The 19,472-nt window shown below is 35.2% G+C and overlaps 1 protein-coding gene across 3 annotated transcripts in view; it reads right to left on the bottom strand.

The window, feature by feature from the left end:
• CCDC172 (coiled-coil domain containing 172) overlaps positions 1 to 2,817 on the bottom strand; it is a 51,981-nt gene extending 49,164 nt beyond the window's left edge. For 2 of the 3 annotated variants that reach the window (XM_031955919.1, XM_031955920.1), the window contains exons 1-3: positions 2,098 to 2,669; positions 1,818 to 1,981; positions 1,496 to 1,581 (exon numbers count right to left, since the gene is read on the bottom strand). In XM_031955919.1, coding sequence (XP_031811779.1) covers positions 1,496 to 1,581; positions 1,818 to 1,896 — 165 coding nt within the window. In that variant the 5' untranslated portion in view covers positions 1,897 to 1,981; positions 2,098 to 2,669. Of the gene's footprint in view, positions 1 to 1,495; positions 1,582 to 1,817; positions 1,982 to 2,097; positions 2,670 to 2,728 lie in introns of those variants that run through there. The other variant, XM_003755350.2, reaches the window with a different exon arrangement.
• Between the last annotated feature and the right edge of the window lie 16,655 nt (positions 2,818 to 19,472).

The following is a 19,472-nucleotide window of genomic DNA, read 5'->3' as shown; positions in this document are numbered from 1 at the left end:
GTCACAAAAATTTTGGCAACAGTAAAAGGTTTCTGGATGCAAGGTCCAAAAATTAATTCAAATCAAACATATAATGAATCCTAGGTGTTTCTGGCAGCACTTGCCCATGTTGCATCATGATACTTCACTGCAGCTTTGGTTCTGGACACACAATATGCATATATTGCACTTTGCATGCTGCCAGAAACATCTTGGCCCAAAAGTTCTATGGTACAAAGGGGTAATGAGTGGAAAAAGTTTAAGAAGCCCTGATCCCCTGATCTAACTGACCTTCCTAAACCCAACCTACTTTTCCTTTCCAATCTAACATGCCATTATCAGAATAATCTTTCCAAAACACTTGTCTCCTGCCAACCCTTCTTGCTTTAAAAATGTGAATAGCTCCCCATTATTTAGCATTCCCCTTCTTAGGAATATCTTTCTCAACTCTTTAAGGCCTAAATTAAGTTTTCCTTTCTCCATGAAGACATTCCTGATCACTCAGATCTATAGAAATCTCTCAATTCAATTAAGAGTTTTGCAAAATAAAAGAGATGTTCTCTGTGGCACTTTTAAAGTTTTACTCTACCAATGCTAGAATCTGTTAAAGCTAAGAATTATTTTCAAATGGAAGTATGAGTAAATTAGTTTTAAGACAAGTATGTATATTTAAAATATTGAATAGTTTTTTCAAACAATCAACTCCTCTTAAATTCTTATAAATGAAGATATGTACATTATGCCACTTAAAAAATTATTGATGTCTTTTTATATCATAATTATGTGGTATTGATTATTTTTGTTTTTTTAAATTTTCCTCAACTAGTATTCATTGTCTCTCCCTTCTACTTCTTACTCACCCAAAATCCCCAGACTTATTATTGATTATTGTAATAATTCACAACTTCTTCAGATTTTAAACATCAGCACAAAAAAATAGCATTTATATTTATTTCCTTCTAAATCATATCTCCTTTCTGTAACTCAATTTCCTTATCTGTAAAGAAGCTAGGTTGTTTTATATAATTTTTAAAGTCTCCTCTGGCTCTAAAAATTCTATGAATTCTATTTATATGATCTTTGTTTTGTTAGAAGTTAGTGATACGTAGTATAAGATGTGCTTAATTTAATCAAAAGGGAGCTGGGTTTAAGTCATACCACTTTTATTTACTAGCTGCTATACCATGATCAGATCATTTAATCTCTAAGGACTTTACTCAAGGATGATAATATCCATAGTATCTACCTTACAAAGTTGTCTTAAATATGAATGAGTTACTGAGTGCTTTGCAAATCTTAATACCTTTATGCATTTCATCTCTCTTTGTGTAAACTGATTTCTCTTAATCTTACTAATCCTCTGAACTCAGGACCCAAGATTTTTCTGGAAATAGATCACCAAAGCAAAATGACACTAAATTGTTCTTCCTATCTGAATAATTTTAGGCTAATAGTTATATATATAAGACACAGTCACTATAAATCAGATTTTCAGAATTGAAAATTAGAAGACTACCTTAGATTCTGATTTCATTTTCTCTTCTTTCAATTCTTCTGTTACTTTATGAATTTTTTCCCGACACCTGCTTATTTCCACTCGCACTAGAATACAGAATAAAATTTTAAACACAACAATTCTTTATAAAACATATGTTTCTATAGCACTGGGTGAGAAACCTTGGCATATTATCCCTCCACCTCAATAATTTTAGAGTAAATGAGCTTCCTGAATCAGCCTGACCAGGCCCTCCAAAATTTAATTCTGGTTTAAGTCAAACATTATGGGGAGACATAAAAGAAAATAAAGTTCTATGCAAAATGACAGAAATGTACTTGACCTTCATGCCTCAAACGACGACTCTCTTCTGCCTGATGTTCAGTAAATATGATGTGCTGGAATAAGGAGTCTAAACTCATTTTAGATGCAGTCTCTGATGAATCCTTTTTTTTTTTTTTTTTTTTTCCTCTGCTCTCAAGTACTTTCTGACTGAGACTGAAGACCCTGGATTTCACAACAGAGGTCAGTTATGAATCTGCCATTGGTAATCGGCTCCCTTCTCCTCCCCCTCCCTATGGTGTTTACACCCCAGACAGGGGGCAATTATGGGCCTCTGTTACCTTTCTTGGTACAGTGTGAGGGGGTTAGACTGGAAGAGCTCCGAGGAGTTCCCTTAGGGCCTTAAATTGATCCAACCTGACAGTTGTGGGAAGAGGCCGGGATTGTGCTCAAAGAATTAGGGCAAGGCCTTTGTACAGCCCCATGCAGGTTTAGAAAAATAAAGATTACTATTATTATTATTATTATTTTATTCTTTCCAAGAAGAGTGGGTTTCTATCCTTTCTCCTCAGCTGATTTGGGACCCTCCTCCCCCTTCCCCACAATTCCCCTCAGCAGCAGCTAGGCCTTCAAGGAGTCTTGAAATTTTTAGATACGTAAAGTTTTAATTCTTTCCCCAAGCCTTCCTGCCCTCTTCCCTAAGGGGAACTTCCCCAAAAAGAACACATTTCTCCTCAAAAATGGCAAGCGAGTGGGGTCTGGTTTGGGAGAAAGTTGAGGCCCTGAAGTTTGGGGAAAAGTTGAGGCCCTGAGGTGAGAGTAAAATGGCAGGAGGAGACATACATAGCTAGGCCCTATATTGACCCCAAAGTTTTCCAGGCCTCGGGGTATAAGGTGAGAATCTCCAACTCCCCCCCCCCCCCCCAGCTTTCCCCCTTAAAGCCCCGGGTTCTGGGAGCACTTCCTGGTTACCCTCCTCAAAGTAGTCCCTGGGTGTGGGAGGCCCCTTCTCAGGGTTCTGCTGGAGCCTCTGTCCCAGCCTGTGACAGCAGAAGAGGGGGAATGAAGGGGGAGGGGGAGGAGGAGGTTCCAGGGTCCTTCTGGAAGGGTTCCTAGAAAGCACAGGGTCCCGTGACCGCCGTGGTAACATTTATTTTAACTCATTTTCATTTCGACTTGACTAAGTATACTACTTGCAAGCCATATGGGCTAGGTTCTGGAATATAAAAATAGTATAAAACACAAGACCTGCTTTTGTGGAACCTAAAATCTTACTAGGACTTGGAGATAATACACAAAAGATTTTCTCGTGTCTTGTATATGGGGTCAGGTCCTTCCCAAGCTTCTAAGACAAAAACATCCAGGAATACCTTAGAATAATTGAAGGGCAAAAGGCCAGAGATTCTAAATATAACCTTTGGCAAAGACTAAATTGTGTACTTTGAATATGGCAAAGCCTGCTATTAATTCACCAGGTCTGACATAGCCTGCCTTAATCATTCCTTTGTAATCAGGCCATACCTTTCCGTGTGCGCTTTAAAATTAATAATTGCCTTTTGTAATCAAGCTTCAGTGATATTCACACTTAAATGTCCGTGCAGTATATATCAAGGACCAAATTGGTTAGCTAATTACAGCTTAAACATGAAAGGTACCTTTGGCACAGATGTGCTCTTTTCCCCCTTAATTTAAAAAAAAAATTGCTGCTTTAGTTGCCAGGGGAAAAAAAAAAAACAACTTATTTTAAATGTTTGGCTTCATCTCCAGCTGTCAAAATGACAAAAAAAATGCTTTTCAAAAAAAAAAATCAAAAACAAAAAACAGAAAATCCCACTACTATCACAAAACAAATAAATGAACAAATAAAAACCTAGACTAATAAGCTTTTACCTGTCTTTAAGTAAAAAAAAAAAAAAGGAAAACATAAATTCTAATTTATACTGGGCATCACAAGCACATTAACATTTAATTTAGGGCTGGTAGAATAAAATCAATTCTCAATTTTAACCTATTTCACAGTTTCTACTTAAGGTACTTGAGTTTACATGTGGATATATGTATAATAAATATATATTTGTATTATATTATATATCTATATAATTATATAAAAATATATGTATGTATGTAGTATAAACAATTGTGTACATATATGCACCATATGTAGTTACCCAGAAATGTTAATAAAATAAAAGTTAGAACTATAGGATGTAGTATAGTTTCAGTGCAGAAATTAGTCTTAGATGTTATTTCCTTATTTTACAACTGAGGAAACTGAAGACAGGAAGGTTATTGTAAAATCTATAGTCATATAAGCAACGAGGGACAGGATGGGAATAATTTGAGTAACTTAGAAATCCAACTTAGTTAGAGAACTGCTCCTGTTACCTAAAGTTAAATTCTCTGGATTTAAAAAAAAAAAAAAAGATTCATTCTCTTTTTAGTACTATTTTCCATGATTGCAAGGATAGTATTGGATGGCAGTAGATAGATTAGTGGATAATCTGGACTCAAGAAGCCCAAAGACCTCAACTCCAGCCTCAGACACTTACTAGCTGGGGAAGTCATACAACCTCTGCCTCAGTTTCTTTATCTATAAAATGGGTCTAATAATAAAAATACCTCCAAAGATTGTTATTACCTTTAAAATGAGATGATATTTACAAAGCAAAGCACTATGTAAATGCTAGCTATTTTTGTTAGCCTTCTCTCAAGGAGGTAAATATTCAGAAGTGTGCTCCTATTTAACATTCCTGCTGTATTGATCCAACTCAAAATAGTAGTTGTTAATCATTAGTATGCTTGTTTCTCTATGTTGGAACATGGTAGGATAAAATTCTAGAACCTTTTGGGAATCCCAGACCTCACACAACCAAGTATTATGAGGCAGATTGTGGTAGGAGAAAATACTAGTGTTCATTTCTCTTTGTTCTTCATTTCGTGCATTATTCTTCAGCATCCTTCTGACAATTTTAGCATCTTTTAATTTCAAATTGGAGCGCTGCTTCTAAGTGGTACCTATCATCACAGAAACTATAAAATGGGTGGTTGTGTTTTTTCTCCTCCAGAAACAAGTAAGGACCCACATTGCATTTGCACCCACACCAATGACTTATGAATTTCATATTAAACACCTAAAAAGTAATAGTAAAAAAAAATCCAAAAATGGAAACAAAATTTGGAGAAAAATCAGATGTTTCTGAACAATTTAAACTAACATTTTCAGTGGGTTTTCCTATTTAAAGTAGCTCAAGGTCACTAAAGTAATTATGGGAAAATAGGAATTAAGAATAAAGTATTCAAGGAGGAATACAAAAACTTCATTGCAGTTCTACCAAATCTTCCAAATCCTGCATGATTTTTATAATTCAGTGACTTTCTTTCCTATTCCTGTCCCCTTCTCCGTATCTGTCTCTCCCTCCAACTCCCTTAGATTTGAGGAAGAACACATGTCAATAATAAGGAAATGACTAGAGGCAAAGGGGACTTTCTAACTTTAGGTCAGACAGAGACGTACGAAAAGGAGGTTGATCCTGCTAGGAAGAAAAAAATGAGTTCAAAAGATAGGCCTGCAGGTTGTAATTAAGTGTCTTGTAGTCCATATTCCAAACTTCTGGAGCTAAGTGTGGGAAATTAAAGACTTCTTTCCTTAAGGAAAAAAAGTTAATCAGAGCTCAATTATTTTTCCTCTAGTCTTAAACTTGTGTTTAAAAGTCTGCCTTTCTTATTAAAAGAGCTTAAAATTAATCCTCTGGGTTGTAAGAAAAAAGGAAAAGAGAAAAGAGAAAAGTAGAGGAAAGGAAAGAAAAGGAGAGGAGAGAAGGGAGAAGAGAGGAGGGAGAGGAAGGAGAGTGAAAGGTAAAGTAAAGAGAGGATAGGAAAGGAGAAAGAAGAAGAAAAGGGGAAAAAAGAAAAAGGTAAAGGGAAGACACACACACAGAGGGTACAATTTTGTGTAGTTCAAGGAATGAGCTCAAGAGAATGGGTTAGTGATACCACCAGAAGATACTAATAGTCCTGTAGTAGTGGAGATGTATTATTCTTCTATATGTGCATGACTGCAAGGATTCCCTATGTATACTTCTCCATGCATTTGCTCTGATGACATAGGTTCCCTATGCCTACCTTTCCCATTGATGGTATTCTTATTTGTGGGAGAGATATTTTGGGGAGGTTTATTTGTGAAATGTCATATTGCTACTTTTCTTACTGTGGCATTCCATCAAATGCCTTTGCATCATATTATCTGACCTGATTAGTGAAAGAAAAAGGAAAGGAAGGAAGGAAGGAAGGAAGGAAGGAAGGAAGGAAGGAAGGAAGGAAGGAAGGAAGGAAGGAAGGAAGGAAGGAAAGAAGAAAGGAAGGAAGGGACGAAGGGAGGAAAGGAGAGGGGAAGGGAGGAAGGAAGGAAAGAAGGCAGGAAAGTGGGAAGGAGGGAAGGAGCAAGGAAAGAGAAAGAGAGAGAGAGAGAAAAGAAAATGAGAAAGAAAGAAAGAAAGAAAGAAAGAAAGAAAGAAAGAAAGAAAGAAAGAAAGAAAGAAAGAAAGAAAGAAAGAAAGAAAGAAAGAAAGAAAAAGAAAAGAGTGGATTCTCAGAAAATAGCAAAAAATTAGCTGCTTTTTTTTTGGGGGGGGGGTTAGGGAAAAGGTATAATTGGTAGGACACTCCCAAATGTCAAAGTTCCAAGTGCTACATAGTTGTCCATGGGGGTCTGCTTTGGATCCTTTTCTATTTCTACATTTTCTGCTGCATACAGAAGCTTTCACTAGCACTTCCTTATGGACTACTCCTGTTTCATATTGTTACTTGAGGACAACCCCTACACGTACACCTCAGAAGACCTTCTCCAGTGGTTGGCTAGCCTTGATTGAAGACATTCTATAGCTCCATGTGCTATAACTATAATTTAACAACCCCCACTGATGTCAGTTTTTTTCCCTTAAATAGTCAGTCAAAGGAGATCATTAGTTTAAACCAGTCATTTAATGAAATAGCTTAGGAGGAAAAGTAGTAGCAAAATATTTCAACATTTCCCCCCAAAACCTGGGCTATATTTTCCCGCACACAGACTTGATGGGAAGAAAAGAACCTCATTTGAAATATATTTAGAGACGTATACATATAGTGAGCACCTTTAGCCAAGTAATTCACCTATAGAAGATATGTATGGAGAACATATACCTGGACACATGTAGAAGAATTTGTACTTCTGATATTACAAGACTATATGTGATTTCATTATTTGCCTCCTATTAATACTGATCTCCTAGTCTCTGCTAGATGGGTTTACTTTGTTTTCAAGTCTACAAGACATTCCTCTGCCAGACATAACTCCTTGAAAGTTACTTGACTGTAGTCTCTACTACCTGTTACATTTTCTTAACTAAAACCCTTGTCCCTGAGCAAGCAGAAACCCCTTTCATTTTAGTTGCCTCAGAATCTAGCCCAGTGGTTCTCAAAGTATGGTCTAGAGAATCCTGGGGATCTCTGAAACCCTTTTAGAGGGTCTACAAATTCAAAAATAGTTTTTATTTCCAATATGGTAAGTGTCTATAAATATAACCCAGATAAACAAAAACGTTTTGGAGAGATCCTCAATAATTTTTAATAGGATAAAGATACTGAAAACAAAAGTTTGAGAACCACTCTAGCCTATTCCCCAGGCCTTTCATTTCCTCAGTCCTAAACACCAGAGTAAAGTCATCCAAATTAGATAATGCACGTAGGAGGTCTTTCATCTCTTCATAAGGGGTTCTTCACAAATTTAATCTTTGGGGGTTAAACTATAAGCTCAGTGATAGTTTTTTCCCCTCTATAGTTTACCAAAATAATCTGGGAATTTATAGTTCTATGATTTTCCAGTTCAAAGTCTCTCAGTTTGTCTATGATTTTTCACCACCTTTCCTAAACCCTTCACATAAAAATATGGCCACTCAAAGTCTGAAACAGGTTTTGGTTCACATACTTAAGACATATATTCAGTCCAAAACTTTTTGCTAAACTCTACATTTCAGGCCTAGAGTCCAAATTATTCCCCAGATAGCTCCTCCTTCACTCTCCACCAGCATCTCAAACTCATTATGTCCAAATGATATTGATCATCTTTCTCCAAAACCTTCTTTTCCTCACTTGCCTATCTTTAATAATAGTACCACCATTCTGTCACCCAAACTTGAAAGTTTATAATCATTTTTTTTACTTCTGCCTCTCAAAGAAGCAAAAGATTCAAAGATTCAATTAATAATAGCCATAAAGTCCTTCCTCTTTTTGATCAATATTGCAACTTTCTCATATTTCATTTATATTTCTTACTAATCAAAGTACACAGTGCCTCAATGTTTGCAGCAAAAGATAAATTAAAATCTTTTTTTAGTTTAAAATTTTAAAAAGTCTTAGAACTAAACACAATTGGTTTTCATTAGAAAAAAAAAACTTTTTTTTTTTTTTTTTAAGAAAAACTTAAAACAGTCTTGAAATTAAGCTTAATAACTTTGGTAAGACACCTAAATTATTTGTGTTCATGCCCTCAAAAAGAACATAGGTAGTAAAATAAATGAATTTCTTTCCCTTCCCCTATTGCAATACATTTGCCGTGGGCTAGTGGTTATTTGCAGGCCTGGTGTAGAATTTAGGGAAGTCATCTATCTCAGTAAGGAAAGGAAATGCATTTTAAATCATAAGAGCAATAAAGATTTATGCAGATTTGTGTAAACCCTTCTAGCAAAACAATTATCGATTGCTCAATAACACAGGTGCTAGTGTGATTATGAACCAGAAATCCTAAAGTCTCAGGTTTAGAGACAATGAATGATCTTAAACTTTTGCTTTCCTTAGATATATAATTCAATGAAACCTGTGCAGATGGAAATCTTAGATTTGAAAATCAAATGTGGATATCACAATGCAAATAATTGGCTTTCTTTCCAAAGAACATCTGTTTGAACATATGAAAACAGTTGTTTATGCTTTTACCAAAATCCAAAAAAAACATGTAATAATTCTCTGCTGGGGTTAAGGGAAGAAAGATGGCTTGTATATTTCTTTCTTTTCATTATATTAGCCATTTTTCAAATTTCCTACTATATGTAGAAAATTAGATTATATGCTTGTTCAAAGTAGGTTCTCAACAGCATTTATTGAATGAATAGTTATTGTTTTTAAATCGAGATTACCATATTTAAAATGTATGCATTAGATTAATGCTTTTATATCACATAATGTGTTATTAGATTAATGCTTTTATATCACATAATGTATTATTATTATGGCTATACCTTTTATGCTTTTAATAATGATTTTCATTATAACAGTATAATTCTTTGTCATTTAGAAAGTGCTTCCATTTGATTCTCATAAAAGTTCTTGAAGTTGACAAGGCAGTTTTTGTTATCCTCATTTCAGAGATGCAGAAATTTAAATTAAGGAGGATTATTATGTAATCATTCCAAATTCACAATACTCCTGGAGATGGGAAAAAGGGAAAGAGAGAACAAGGGATTCTACCTAGAGGGAAAAGAGATTGTGTCTAAGGGTTGGAGAGGATTAAACAGGGGCAAAATTGGAGCAAACGTTGACAGGGAGAAATAAGGGAATCACCTGGGGGGAAAAGCTGCATTCTGTGGAGAGAGATTGATTCCCACTTACTCCTCCTACACACATCTTACTCATCTTGTCTGAGAGTCTTCACAGCTTTCCATAAACTTGTTCCACATGGTCCTGTGAAATCCAGGTGAGTTGAGTCAGGCTCTGAATACTAATACCCACAGACAAGGTCACTTCAAAGAGGAGTCATTTTTGCCCCTAGATTTTTGTTCAACTGTGATTTCTCAAAAATGGTACTTTCCTTGGATGTTACACTAGAAATCTGTAACTTTCTTATGTTCAGTTTCACTTTGCATTAAAATTGTGGTCGGAAGTAATCTGGGATTCTACTCATCCTTGGTTAGGGTTGAGTGGGAGGATTTGGGGGAAATGCAGTGTGTATGTTGGAGGGTATGATATAAACAACAAAATTGAGGTAAGTTCTTTTTACACTGCGTGACAACTTTATATTTTGCATAATCTCCTGTACTTATGAAATTTACATATGTAGCTGACAAAATTTGCTGAGACTACAAATTATTTGACTTGAGAGGAAAAAAAAGTGGATCATTGCCTAACATTATATTTGACTTTCCTGTCCCATCTGCTACCATTCTCCTACTCTCCAGTTTCCAAGAGAACCTGAGATGGGCTTTTAAAAGGTGTAAAAGCCATGTAATTTCCCATTGGGCTATATGGGCCTCAGCAGTGACTAGGGAAAAAGCTGGGGAAATTCTGGAGACTGGACATACCTCTAACAGGCGAGAAGTCAAAGGATCATAGGGCAAGGGAGAAATCCAGAGGAAGTTCATTTGGTGAGATAGTCAGATGTGTGTATAGCAGGAGTTTCCCTTAACTCCAGAACTCCATCATTCTACAGATAGGGAATCTACCTTCTACAGATCTGAGAGCTGAATCCCAATTTTCTGATATTAAATCCAAGGTGACTTCTACTGCACCATCCTGCCTCTCTTGTTTATCTTTGCTCTACTTCTCCAATTTATTGAAATAGTCTAGGTTTTTTAGTTCTTTTAGTCATGAACAAGTTTTCATGACCTCATTTGGGGTTTTCTTGGCAAAGACAATAGAATTATTTGCTATTTCCTTCTCCAGCTCATTTTGCAGATGAAGAAACTGAGGCAGAGTTAAATGACTTGCCCAGAGTCACACAACTAGTAAGAGTCTGAGGCCAAATTTGAACTCAGGCCATTCTGATACCAGGCCCAATACTATCCATTGTACCATCTAGCTTCAATTAATATATGTTAGTTGAATCAAAATTCTACTGATAAACTCCTTTTCCCTCCTGAACATCTACAAAAGGACATTGTAATCATTGGAAATATAGTCCATTATTATCTCATATGTTCAATTTCCATTTGCATTACAATTGTAGTTGGAAATAATCTGGGATACTTGGGTTTTTTTAATGTTTATTTTTGTTTGGGCAATTTATTATATAACATAATGAACACTGATATCTATACGTATCTTACATAGGTTGGCACTAAGCCTGGGAAAATTGTGGTCTGCCACATTTATAATGAAAAAACATATTTAGAAAAAAGAGTCCCAAATTTGGGTTGTAATCTCATGGAGGTTCCACCTTGCTTTTTGTTCTCCCCTTGCCCCCATCTATTAATTTGCAGTGAAAATTAAGTCTTGAGAATTGAGGGAAGCCAAAATCCCTTGGATTGTGTAGAAATGAAACTCCCCATTATGGTTAGAAGAGCAATGCAATTTGGCAATTAAATTTTTAATCCTGATCCTAAAGCCCATTGATAAGGGACTCACTCTCCTTATTGATGCAGATCAACTTGGGAGGGGTAGAGTAGAGTTGATAAAGAACAATGATAAAAATCTTATTGCTCTTGCCCCTCCCAACTCAGTTTTTCAGCAATCAAGCAATATGTAAGTATAAAGCAATCAGCTATAAGTTGTGTTTGTTCTAAGTAATATTTAATATTTTCCATGATTGTGTATTTTTAAAGCTTTTTATTTTCAAAACATATGCACAGATAGTTTTCAACATTTATCCTTAAAAAACTTTGTGTTCCAATTTTTTCCTCCTTCTCTTCCCCCATTCCCTCTCCTAGACACCGAGCAATCCAGTATAGATTTAACACGTGCAATTCTTTTATACGCATTTCCACAATTATGCTGAACAAGAAAAATCAGATCAAAAAGGGAAAAAATGAGAAAGAAAACAAAAAGCAAGCAAACGAAAACAAAGGAGGTGTAAATACTATGTTGTGATGCTCATTCAGTCCCTACTCAGGTGCAGATGGCTTTTTCCATCACAAAATCATTGGAACTGGCCTGAATCACCTCACTGTTGAAAAGAGCCATGTTCATCAGAGTTGATCATCTGATAATCTTGTTGTTGCCATGTCTTGGTTGTGCTCGTTTCATTCGGCATCAGTTCATGTAAGTCTCTCCAAGCTTCTCTGAGATCATCCTGCTGGTCATTTCTTATAGAACAATAATATTCCATAACATTCATATTCAACCATTCTCCAGCTGAGTTATGACATCACACTGAACATAAACAGGTGGAAGAAACTTCATTTGCTTGCCAGGGTCAAGGATCATGTCCCTTGTAGAGTTCAAATAGAAGAGAAATTTTCTAATTATGGTAAAATTATTTTCGTGATGCTCTTTTTCACAAATGATATTGTGCTCATTGTATTGAGCCTCTTAATGGTTTCTTACCATGGATAATCTAAATTTGTTTTAAATATACACTATCATGGTGCATACCTTTTGATCCAGCAGTAAATCTATTGGGCCTGTATCTGAAGAGTGGCTGCATCTGTGAAACCATACTACATTAAAGTAAGATTTACATTAAATTTATTAAGTGAAAAAAATTTAAATCATTTTTATTGTTTTGAATCATAACTATGTTGTGTTTTTATTAAAAAGCTATCACTGAAGCTTTTCTACATGATTTTAAAATAAATTTTTATTAATATCTTATGGTTTTATAGTACCTAGAATTCCTCCTGTATTCTTCCTTCTCCTTCTTTCCAGAGAACCATCCCTTATATAACAAAGAATTTATTTTACTTTTTTTTTTTTACTTTATGGGAAGAAAAAAAACAATAGAATAGAAAATGAATATAAACAAAATAGAACTTTGTCAAGTGCTCATGGAATATCAGAGAGGATTGAAAATATAACAATATATTTCCAATTCAAGAAAGAATATATAATAGTAGAAAAAATTATATTCATTAGTGTCTCTCTTTTCTTTGCTTAATTGTAGATTGTTCTTTTGTTCACTGCTGCACTTTTCTTTTCTTTACTTTTTTCCTCTTTCATCCCCACCACCTCCCTCAAGCAGGCTATAGTTAAAACTCAAATATATTTATATGTACATATATATATATATATATATATATATATATATATATATACACACGTACCCACACAGAGACCTTCCCATATATATACATATATATTATATATATATACACACACATATATATACATTCACACCCACCCACAGACTCATTCACATATACATATATACACACATAGAGTAACATGCTTACTTATCTACATACTCAGACACATAAATACACACACATTTACCCATATGTAAACATGCATCTAAAACAATATTGGTATGACTGACATATAATATAGATTTCTCTCTTGATTGAATCTTGTTCGATTTTTTCTAAAATCAATGATTACTACCTGTACTTTTTTTCTAAGAAATTCTACTCCTGATCTTTGGTTGTAGGATCTTCTTACTGATCTCTGCTAACTCTTCTGTTTTAATTCTGCTCGGTAAGTTGGCTTACTATTACTTAACCTCCCCCTATCCACAGGTCCCTCCCTTGTCTTCTTCCTTTGCTTCCTCCTCTGCCCATCCCTCCCCTCTTATTTATGTATAGATTTTGGAGGGTATTATACCCTTCGTGGTACATATTTAACCAATTCCTGATGTAAGTAGGTTTTCAGAACTATGAGCCCTGCTCCCCCCTCTAATGTCTCTGTCTATTCTTCCTCTGAACCTCATTTGTATAACATAGTTACTATTTTTTCCTTTTCCTAGAAGCTTTGACTTTTTAGAGTCAGATCATGCTTACCTCTGCCGCAGTCTTTCTTTTGAGCTACCCAATTGCTGATGTCAGTCTTAAACATATGGTATACATTTCCATGTAAAAAACATAAATAATTTGTCCATGTTCAGTTCTTTGAAATTGATCTTTGATAATGGCTCTTATGTTAAATTTTCTATTGAGTTTGGATTTGGTTAAAAGAAAAGTCCAGAAAATCTACAAGTTCATTGAATGTCTATTTTTTTCATTCAATATTATGTATAATTTTTGCTGGATATGATATTTTTGGCCACAGGTCTAGTTCTTTTGATTGCCAGTAGATATGATTCCAAGACCTAAGGTCTTTTATTGCGGCTGCTTCTAAGTTCTATACAATTCTCATTGTAGCTCTAATATAGTTGAATTTTTTTTCTTGTTTCTTCCAAAATTTTCTCTTTGATTTGGGAGCTGCAAAATTTGGCAATAATATTTCATATGTGTTGTCCATAAAGGATCTCTTTGAGGTGGTGATTGATGAATTCTTTTCTATTTGTTTTTTTTTATTTGTTTATTAAAGCTTTTTATTTTCAAAACATATGCATTGGGCGAGCTAGGTGGCACAGTGGATATAGCACCAGCACTGAAGTCAGGATGACCTGAGTTCAAATGTGGTCTCAGACACTTAACACTTCTTAGCCATGTGACCCTGGGCAAGTCACTTAACCCCAATTGCCTCAGCAAAAAAAGAAAAAAAAAGCATATGCATTGATAGTTTTTCAACATTGATCCTTGCAAAATCTTGTGTTCCAAATTTTCTCATCCTCTCCCTCACCACTTGCCCAGATGGCAAGTAATCCAATATATGTTAAACATGTTAAAAATGTACATTAAATCCAATATTGATACATATTTATACAATTATTATGCTGCATAAAAAATCAGATCAAAAAGAAAAAACAAAAGAGAAAGAAAATAAAATGTAAGCAAACAACAAAAAGAGTGAAAATACTATGTTGTGATCCATACTCAATCCCCACAGTCCTCTCTCTGGGTGCAGATGGCTCTCTTCTTCACAAGATCATTGGAACTGACCTGAATCATCTCTTTGTTGAAAAGAACCACGTCCATCAGAATTGATCATCATATAATCTTCTATTGTCTTGTACAATAATCTCCTGGTTCTACTCACTTCATTTAGCGTCAGTTCATGTAAGTCTCTCCAGGCCTCTCTGAAATCCTCCTGCTGATCATTTCTAACAGAACTAATAGTATTCCCTAGCACTCATATACCATAACTTATTCAGCCATTCTCCAACTGATGGGCATCCATTCAGTTTCCAGTTCCTGGCTACTACAAAAAGGGCTGCCACAAATGTTTTTTTGTTTTTGTTTTTGTTTTTTTTTTCTATTTTTACTTTCCCTTCATGTTCTATCACTGCAAGCCAATTTTCTTTTTTTGTTTTTGTTTTTGCTGAGGCAATTGGGGTTAAGTGACTTGCCCAGGGTCACACAGCCAGGAAGTGTTAAGTATCTGAGGCCAGATTTGAACTCAGGTCCTCCTCACTTCAGGGTGCAAGACAATTTTCTTGGATTATTTCTAGCATTGTTGTGCCATGGTTCTTTTTTTGGTCACAGCTTTCAGCTGGTTCAAATACTCTTATATTTTCTCTTCTTGATCTGTTCTCCAGATCTGTTGTTTTTCTTATGGGTGAGAAGGAACCAGCCCCTGTGAGTGGGGCAGTGGGGCAGGGATGCTGCTGGCTATGAGCACTCACAGGAGTGGGGAGCTCTCAGCCTGGTGTTCCAGATCACAGGGAGAGCTGAAGTGAAGCTAAAGGCACCATTCCCTCCCCTCCCCCCATGATTAGAGATATTTACAATAATACTTTTTAAAAAAAATTAATTGGCAAAGAGAGAAGCAAACCATAAAACTTGCTATGGGAATAGGGAAGTTTCTCCTGGGAGGTTCCTTGTTCTGTCCCAAGCCTTCTTGGTTTTTCACTCTTCTGTTTGCCCTGAGGCACAAATTTGTTCTGTTTGTAGGGGAAATCTGAAGAGCTTGAAATTTACTAATGTACTCAACAGTCTTTCCAGAACCCTCCTCTATAACAAAAATTTTTTTAAAAAAAAGATAAGTGGAAACCAATAAAAAATATTCTCCAAATCTAATCACTCTTCACCCACCCCTTCAAGGGAATAGTGTAAGAATGGTATGGGAAGCAGGAAAAATGTCTTCTTTGGAACCAAGCTTGAGCTTTATAATTTTAAAACATTCAGTTTTGATTGTTTTGTGATTTGTTTTTAGAAAATACATCTTAATTGATCTTTTGTCTCAGCATTACTTAAACTTGCAATGATGTCTCCCCATCTCCCTCCCAGAAAGCCATACTTTATAACAAAGTTCTTTTGTTCAAAGGAAAAGAATCAATGCATTGAAAAAAATTCTTCCAATTTATGTAATGTACCAAACCTATGCATCCTAACAATTTCTCAGCACTTGAATAGGAGGAAAAGTGAAGGGAATTTAATAAGCACCAGCAAAGGGATCACCCACATTAATGAAATCATATATCCACTGAAGTTGCAAAATAAGATTTATATTGAAAGTGTTAAATATACATTTTCTAAAATTGATTCTTGAAAACTGATTGCTTTAAGTTATAAATGTGTTGTGTTTTTCTCTTTCAAATAAAGCCATGTTTGAAGCTCTTCCAAATGACTTTTAACCTAAGACCAGGTGCATAGTTTATTAAAAATTCATTAAACAATTAACTCCTTTAACCAGCAATCTGTGTCTAGATTCTTGTATAGCCCTGAACCTTATTGGCCCCAATAATTAGCATTGTCTTTCTAGTCTTATTACAATAATCTTATCCATATACATGTACTATGATGTGTGTATAAATCCTGTTTTCTTTTTGAAAAACATTTGCTAGATTGCTAATTCATCAAAGAAAAATTACTTTATGCTTTCAATATTTAAAATGACTTAAGTAGCCATAGAGTGCTATTACATTATGAAATCCAGTAGCTGCCATTATTTTTACCTCTAAGATGCCTTAGACAGTGTTGAAATTTTTTATCATAGTTTACATGGTTCATAAACCTTAACTTTTATTTGACATTGAAAGTATGTTGACAATAGGATAAAGTACTAGATTGTAAAAGGGAATAAATAAAAGATTTAATTTGCAGTTCAGCAAAGAGCTTGTATTTGGGGGGGGTCTTACTTTGGTCACTCAAAGTTGTTTACATATTTCCCATTTAAGAATGAAATGCTTAATTTATAGACTAAGAGTGAGAAGCTTTTCTTCCTCATTGAACAAATAAAAGGAAATTAATTTAAATGATACCCAGAGAAGCATAAAGAAAAACTGTCTGCTACTAAGACAGTAGAGTATAAGACTAAAAACAGTTATAGAATAGACTATAGAAAATAGAAATTCTAAAGTAATTTACTAATTAGGTGAAGTTATACTTTGTGAATCAATTCCAGATATGATGCATTTGGATAAATGGCCAGATTTGGAGTCAGGGAGACATCTTACATTCAAATTTAACCTTAGATATTATGTGACCCTAAACATGTAACTCTGCCTCAGTTTCCTCATCTGTAAAATAAGCTGGAGAAGGAAATGACAAAACACTTCAGTGTATTTGCTGAGAAAACTCCAAATGGGATCACAAAGTATAGGACAAAAATGAAAAACAACAGAAAATTTCACATTGTCCTTGTTAGAGACCGGGGCTGGACCTAAGATTTCATTAATATAAAGAAATAATTCAAGGAAACCAGCAAGTCAGGTCAGTCAGTGAGTTACCTAGAGCATTGAAAAGTTAATAACTTGCCTAGGATCACATAGTCAATATGTGTCAGAAGCAGGCTCAATACAGGTCTCTTGGCTTCAAGGCCAGCTCTCTATCCCATATGCCTTAATGCCTCTCTGTCACTATTACCTATAAAATATGATAACCGTGTGTGAACATATATCGCCTAAAGAATACAGCCAAGTTACAGTCAAAAAACTAAGTGATAATCCAACATCACTACATAAGTAGCCTGTATATTAAAAGGAGAAAAAAGTGAGACTAAAAAGAATATATAGTTTATACCTTATCTACATGTAAAATTATTGTTTATAGATGTAGAATCAGAATGTTTCTAAAAAGGATTGATGATGTTTCTTGCAGGATAAATTAATAAACCCTAAGAGAAGCTGTCAGAAGAATGTCCTAAAGATGATTTTATTTTAGTAATTGTTTGATTTTAAATGCTTTCATTTTCTCTTGCGATATTTATATCTTACTTATAGATGATATTATTTATGAAATATGATGTTTCAGTCCAGAAGACTGTAACTGTAAATGAGACATAATATTCTCATCTAGAGGTAGATAAGGAGAACCACATCTCATGCTTCACAGTATAAGGTGATTACTACAAGGGTCAGAAAGCTATTTTCTTCTTTTCTTCTCCTACTGGGCCATGTATTTTGCATAGCTGGCTGGAGGCTATTTTTTTCAGTAATAATATCAGATTGGCAGTCTATCTCAATGGGTTAAACATTGAATGGAGTTTCAGCGCCTTGAGGTGATGCAGCTAGAGCTTTATGAGGAGGTCACAAGGAATAATATGACTATAACAGATGACTATCGCTGTAAAGTATGACTTAACTGCTAAAGGTTCATGATGTCATGGAAAGAGTTTATGGAGGAGAATCTCGAAATCGGGGTCCTCCTTACAGCTTTGCTGAGAACTAGCTCTATTGCTCTGTTCACTGCACATTCCCTTATCTGTTTAAAGGAAATAATAAGATTTACTCTATCTGCCTCCAAGGAACGTTCTAAGAATCACAGCAAGAAATTGGCTGGACACCCATAAGGACTCTACCCCCTTGCTATTCCTTGACCATCTCTCTCCTCTGGAAATTTTCTCTGGCAGTCCTTCATGGTCAGATACCTTCCCTCCTCATTTCCACGTTCTGGCTTCTCTGCCTTTCTTCAAGTTCCAGCTCAAAACCTATCTCTACAAGAACCTCAACTCCTCTTAATTCGAGTGCCTCCTTATCATTATTTCTTTTTTTTTTATCCTATATATTATTTGTTTATAAATAGTTGGCTCTCCCAGCAGACTGTGAGTTCTTCAGGAGCACAGAGTATCTTATTTTTCTTTGCATATTGCCTGGTATATAGTGAGTTTTTAATGTTTTGGGAGGGTTTTTTTGTCCTTTATTCTTGAAGAGGACCAAAGACATCAGGAAGAAGATGTCTTAACTTGCAAGTGAATTGGACTTAAGCGTGCAGTCATTAACCATCTGGGTCCAGTGGCAAGATAGAGTTCAGGATGACTGTAGAAGGTGCTTAATGACTTTTAGCTGATTGGTAATGAAGAAGAGAGAGGTAGATTGCGTGGCTTTCTGTAACAAGTCATATAAGCAGTTTAGGATGTGAAGATGAAGATGGAATGGACATGAGTATGATGTAATATGGGTAAACACTGACACAGCAGCAGGAACAACAGGGAAAGGACAATAATAGCACAAAAATGAATGGGAAACTTTGAAGTAAAGGTATAACAGAAAAAAAGTTGTAGGTTGGGGAAAGGATGATGAGAGGATGGAAGAGCAGATAGGAGGAAAGAAAAAAATTTATTTGAATTTCTCACCAATAGGAGCAAAGTATAACAGAAAAATAAGGAAAAAATAATCTATATGGCCTCTATAAGGGAAGGACAAGTGAGAAGACCATTATAAGGAAGGTCTTGAGGAGATAATCTCCTATTCCTAGAACAAAAACAGCTGCCCTAAAAAAGTTCAAATTCTGGGAATCCTCACACTGATATGGAGTGCTGGAGCCAACTCCCTCCAAATTAGGGATAATAATAATAATGGTCAGGATTTAACGAGATCCTTTTATCATCACACTAACACCACAAGGTAGGTGTTATTTTTATCTCCATTTTACAGTTGTAGAAATTAAGGCAAACAGAGATTAGAATGGTTAGACAGTAAATGTCTGAGGTTGCTTTTGAACTCAGGTTTTCCTGACTCCAGGCCCAATACTCTATTTTTTTTTTTATTAAAGCT

This window comes from Sarcophilus harrisii, chromosome 2, assembly GCF_902635505.1.
Source record: "Sarcophilus harrisii chromosome 2, mSarHar1.11, whole genome shotgun sequence".
Classification (NCBI taxonomy): Eukaryota; Metazoa; Chordata; class Mammalia; order Dasyuromorphia; family Dasyuridae; genus Sarcophilus; species Sarcophilus harrisii.
Note: the sequence above shows the minus strand (reverse complement) of the source record. Positions and strands in the feature narration are given on the sequence as shown.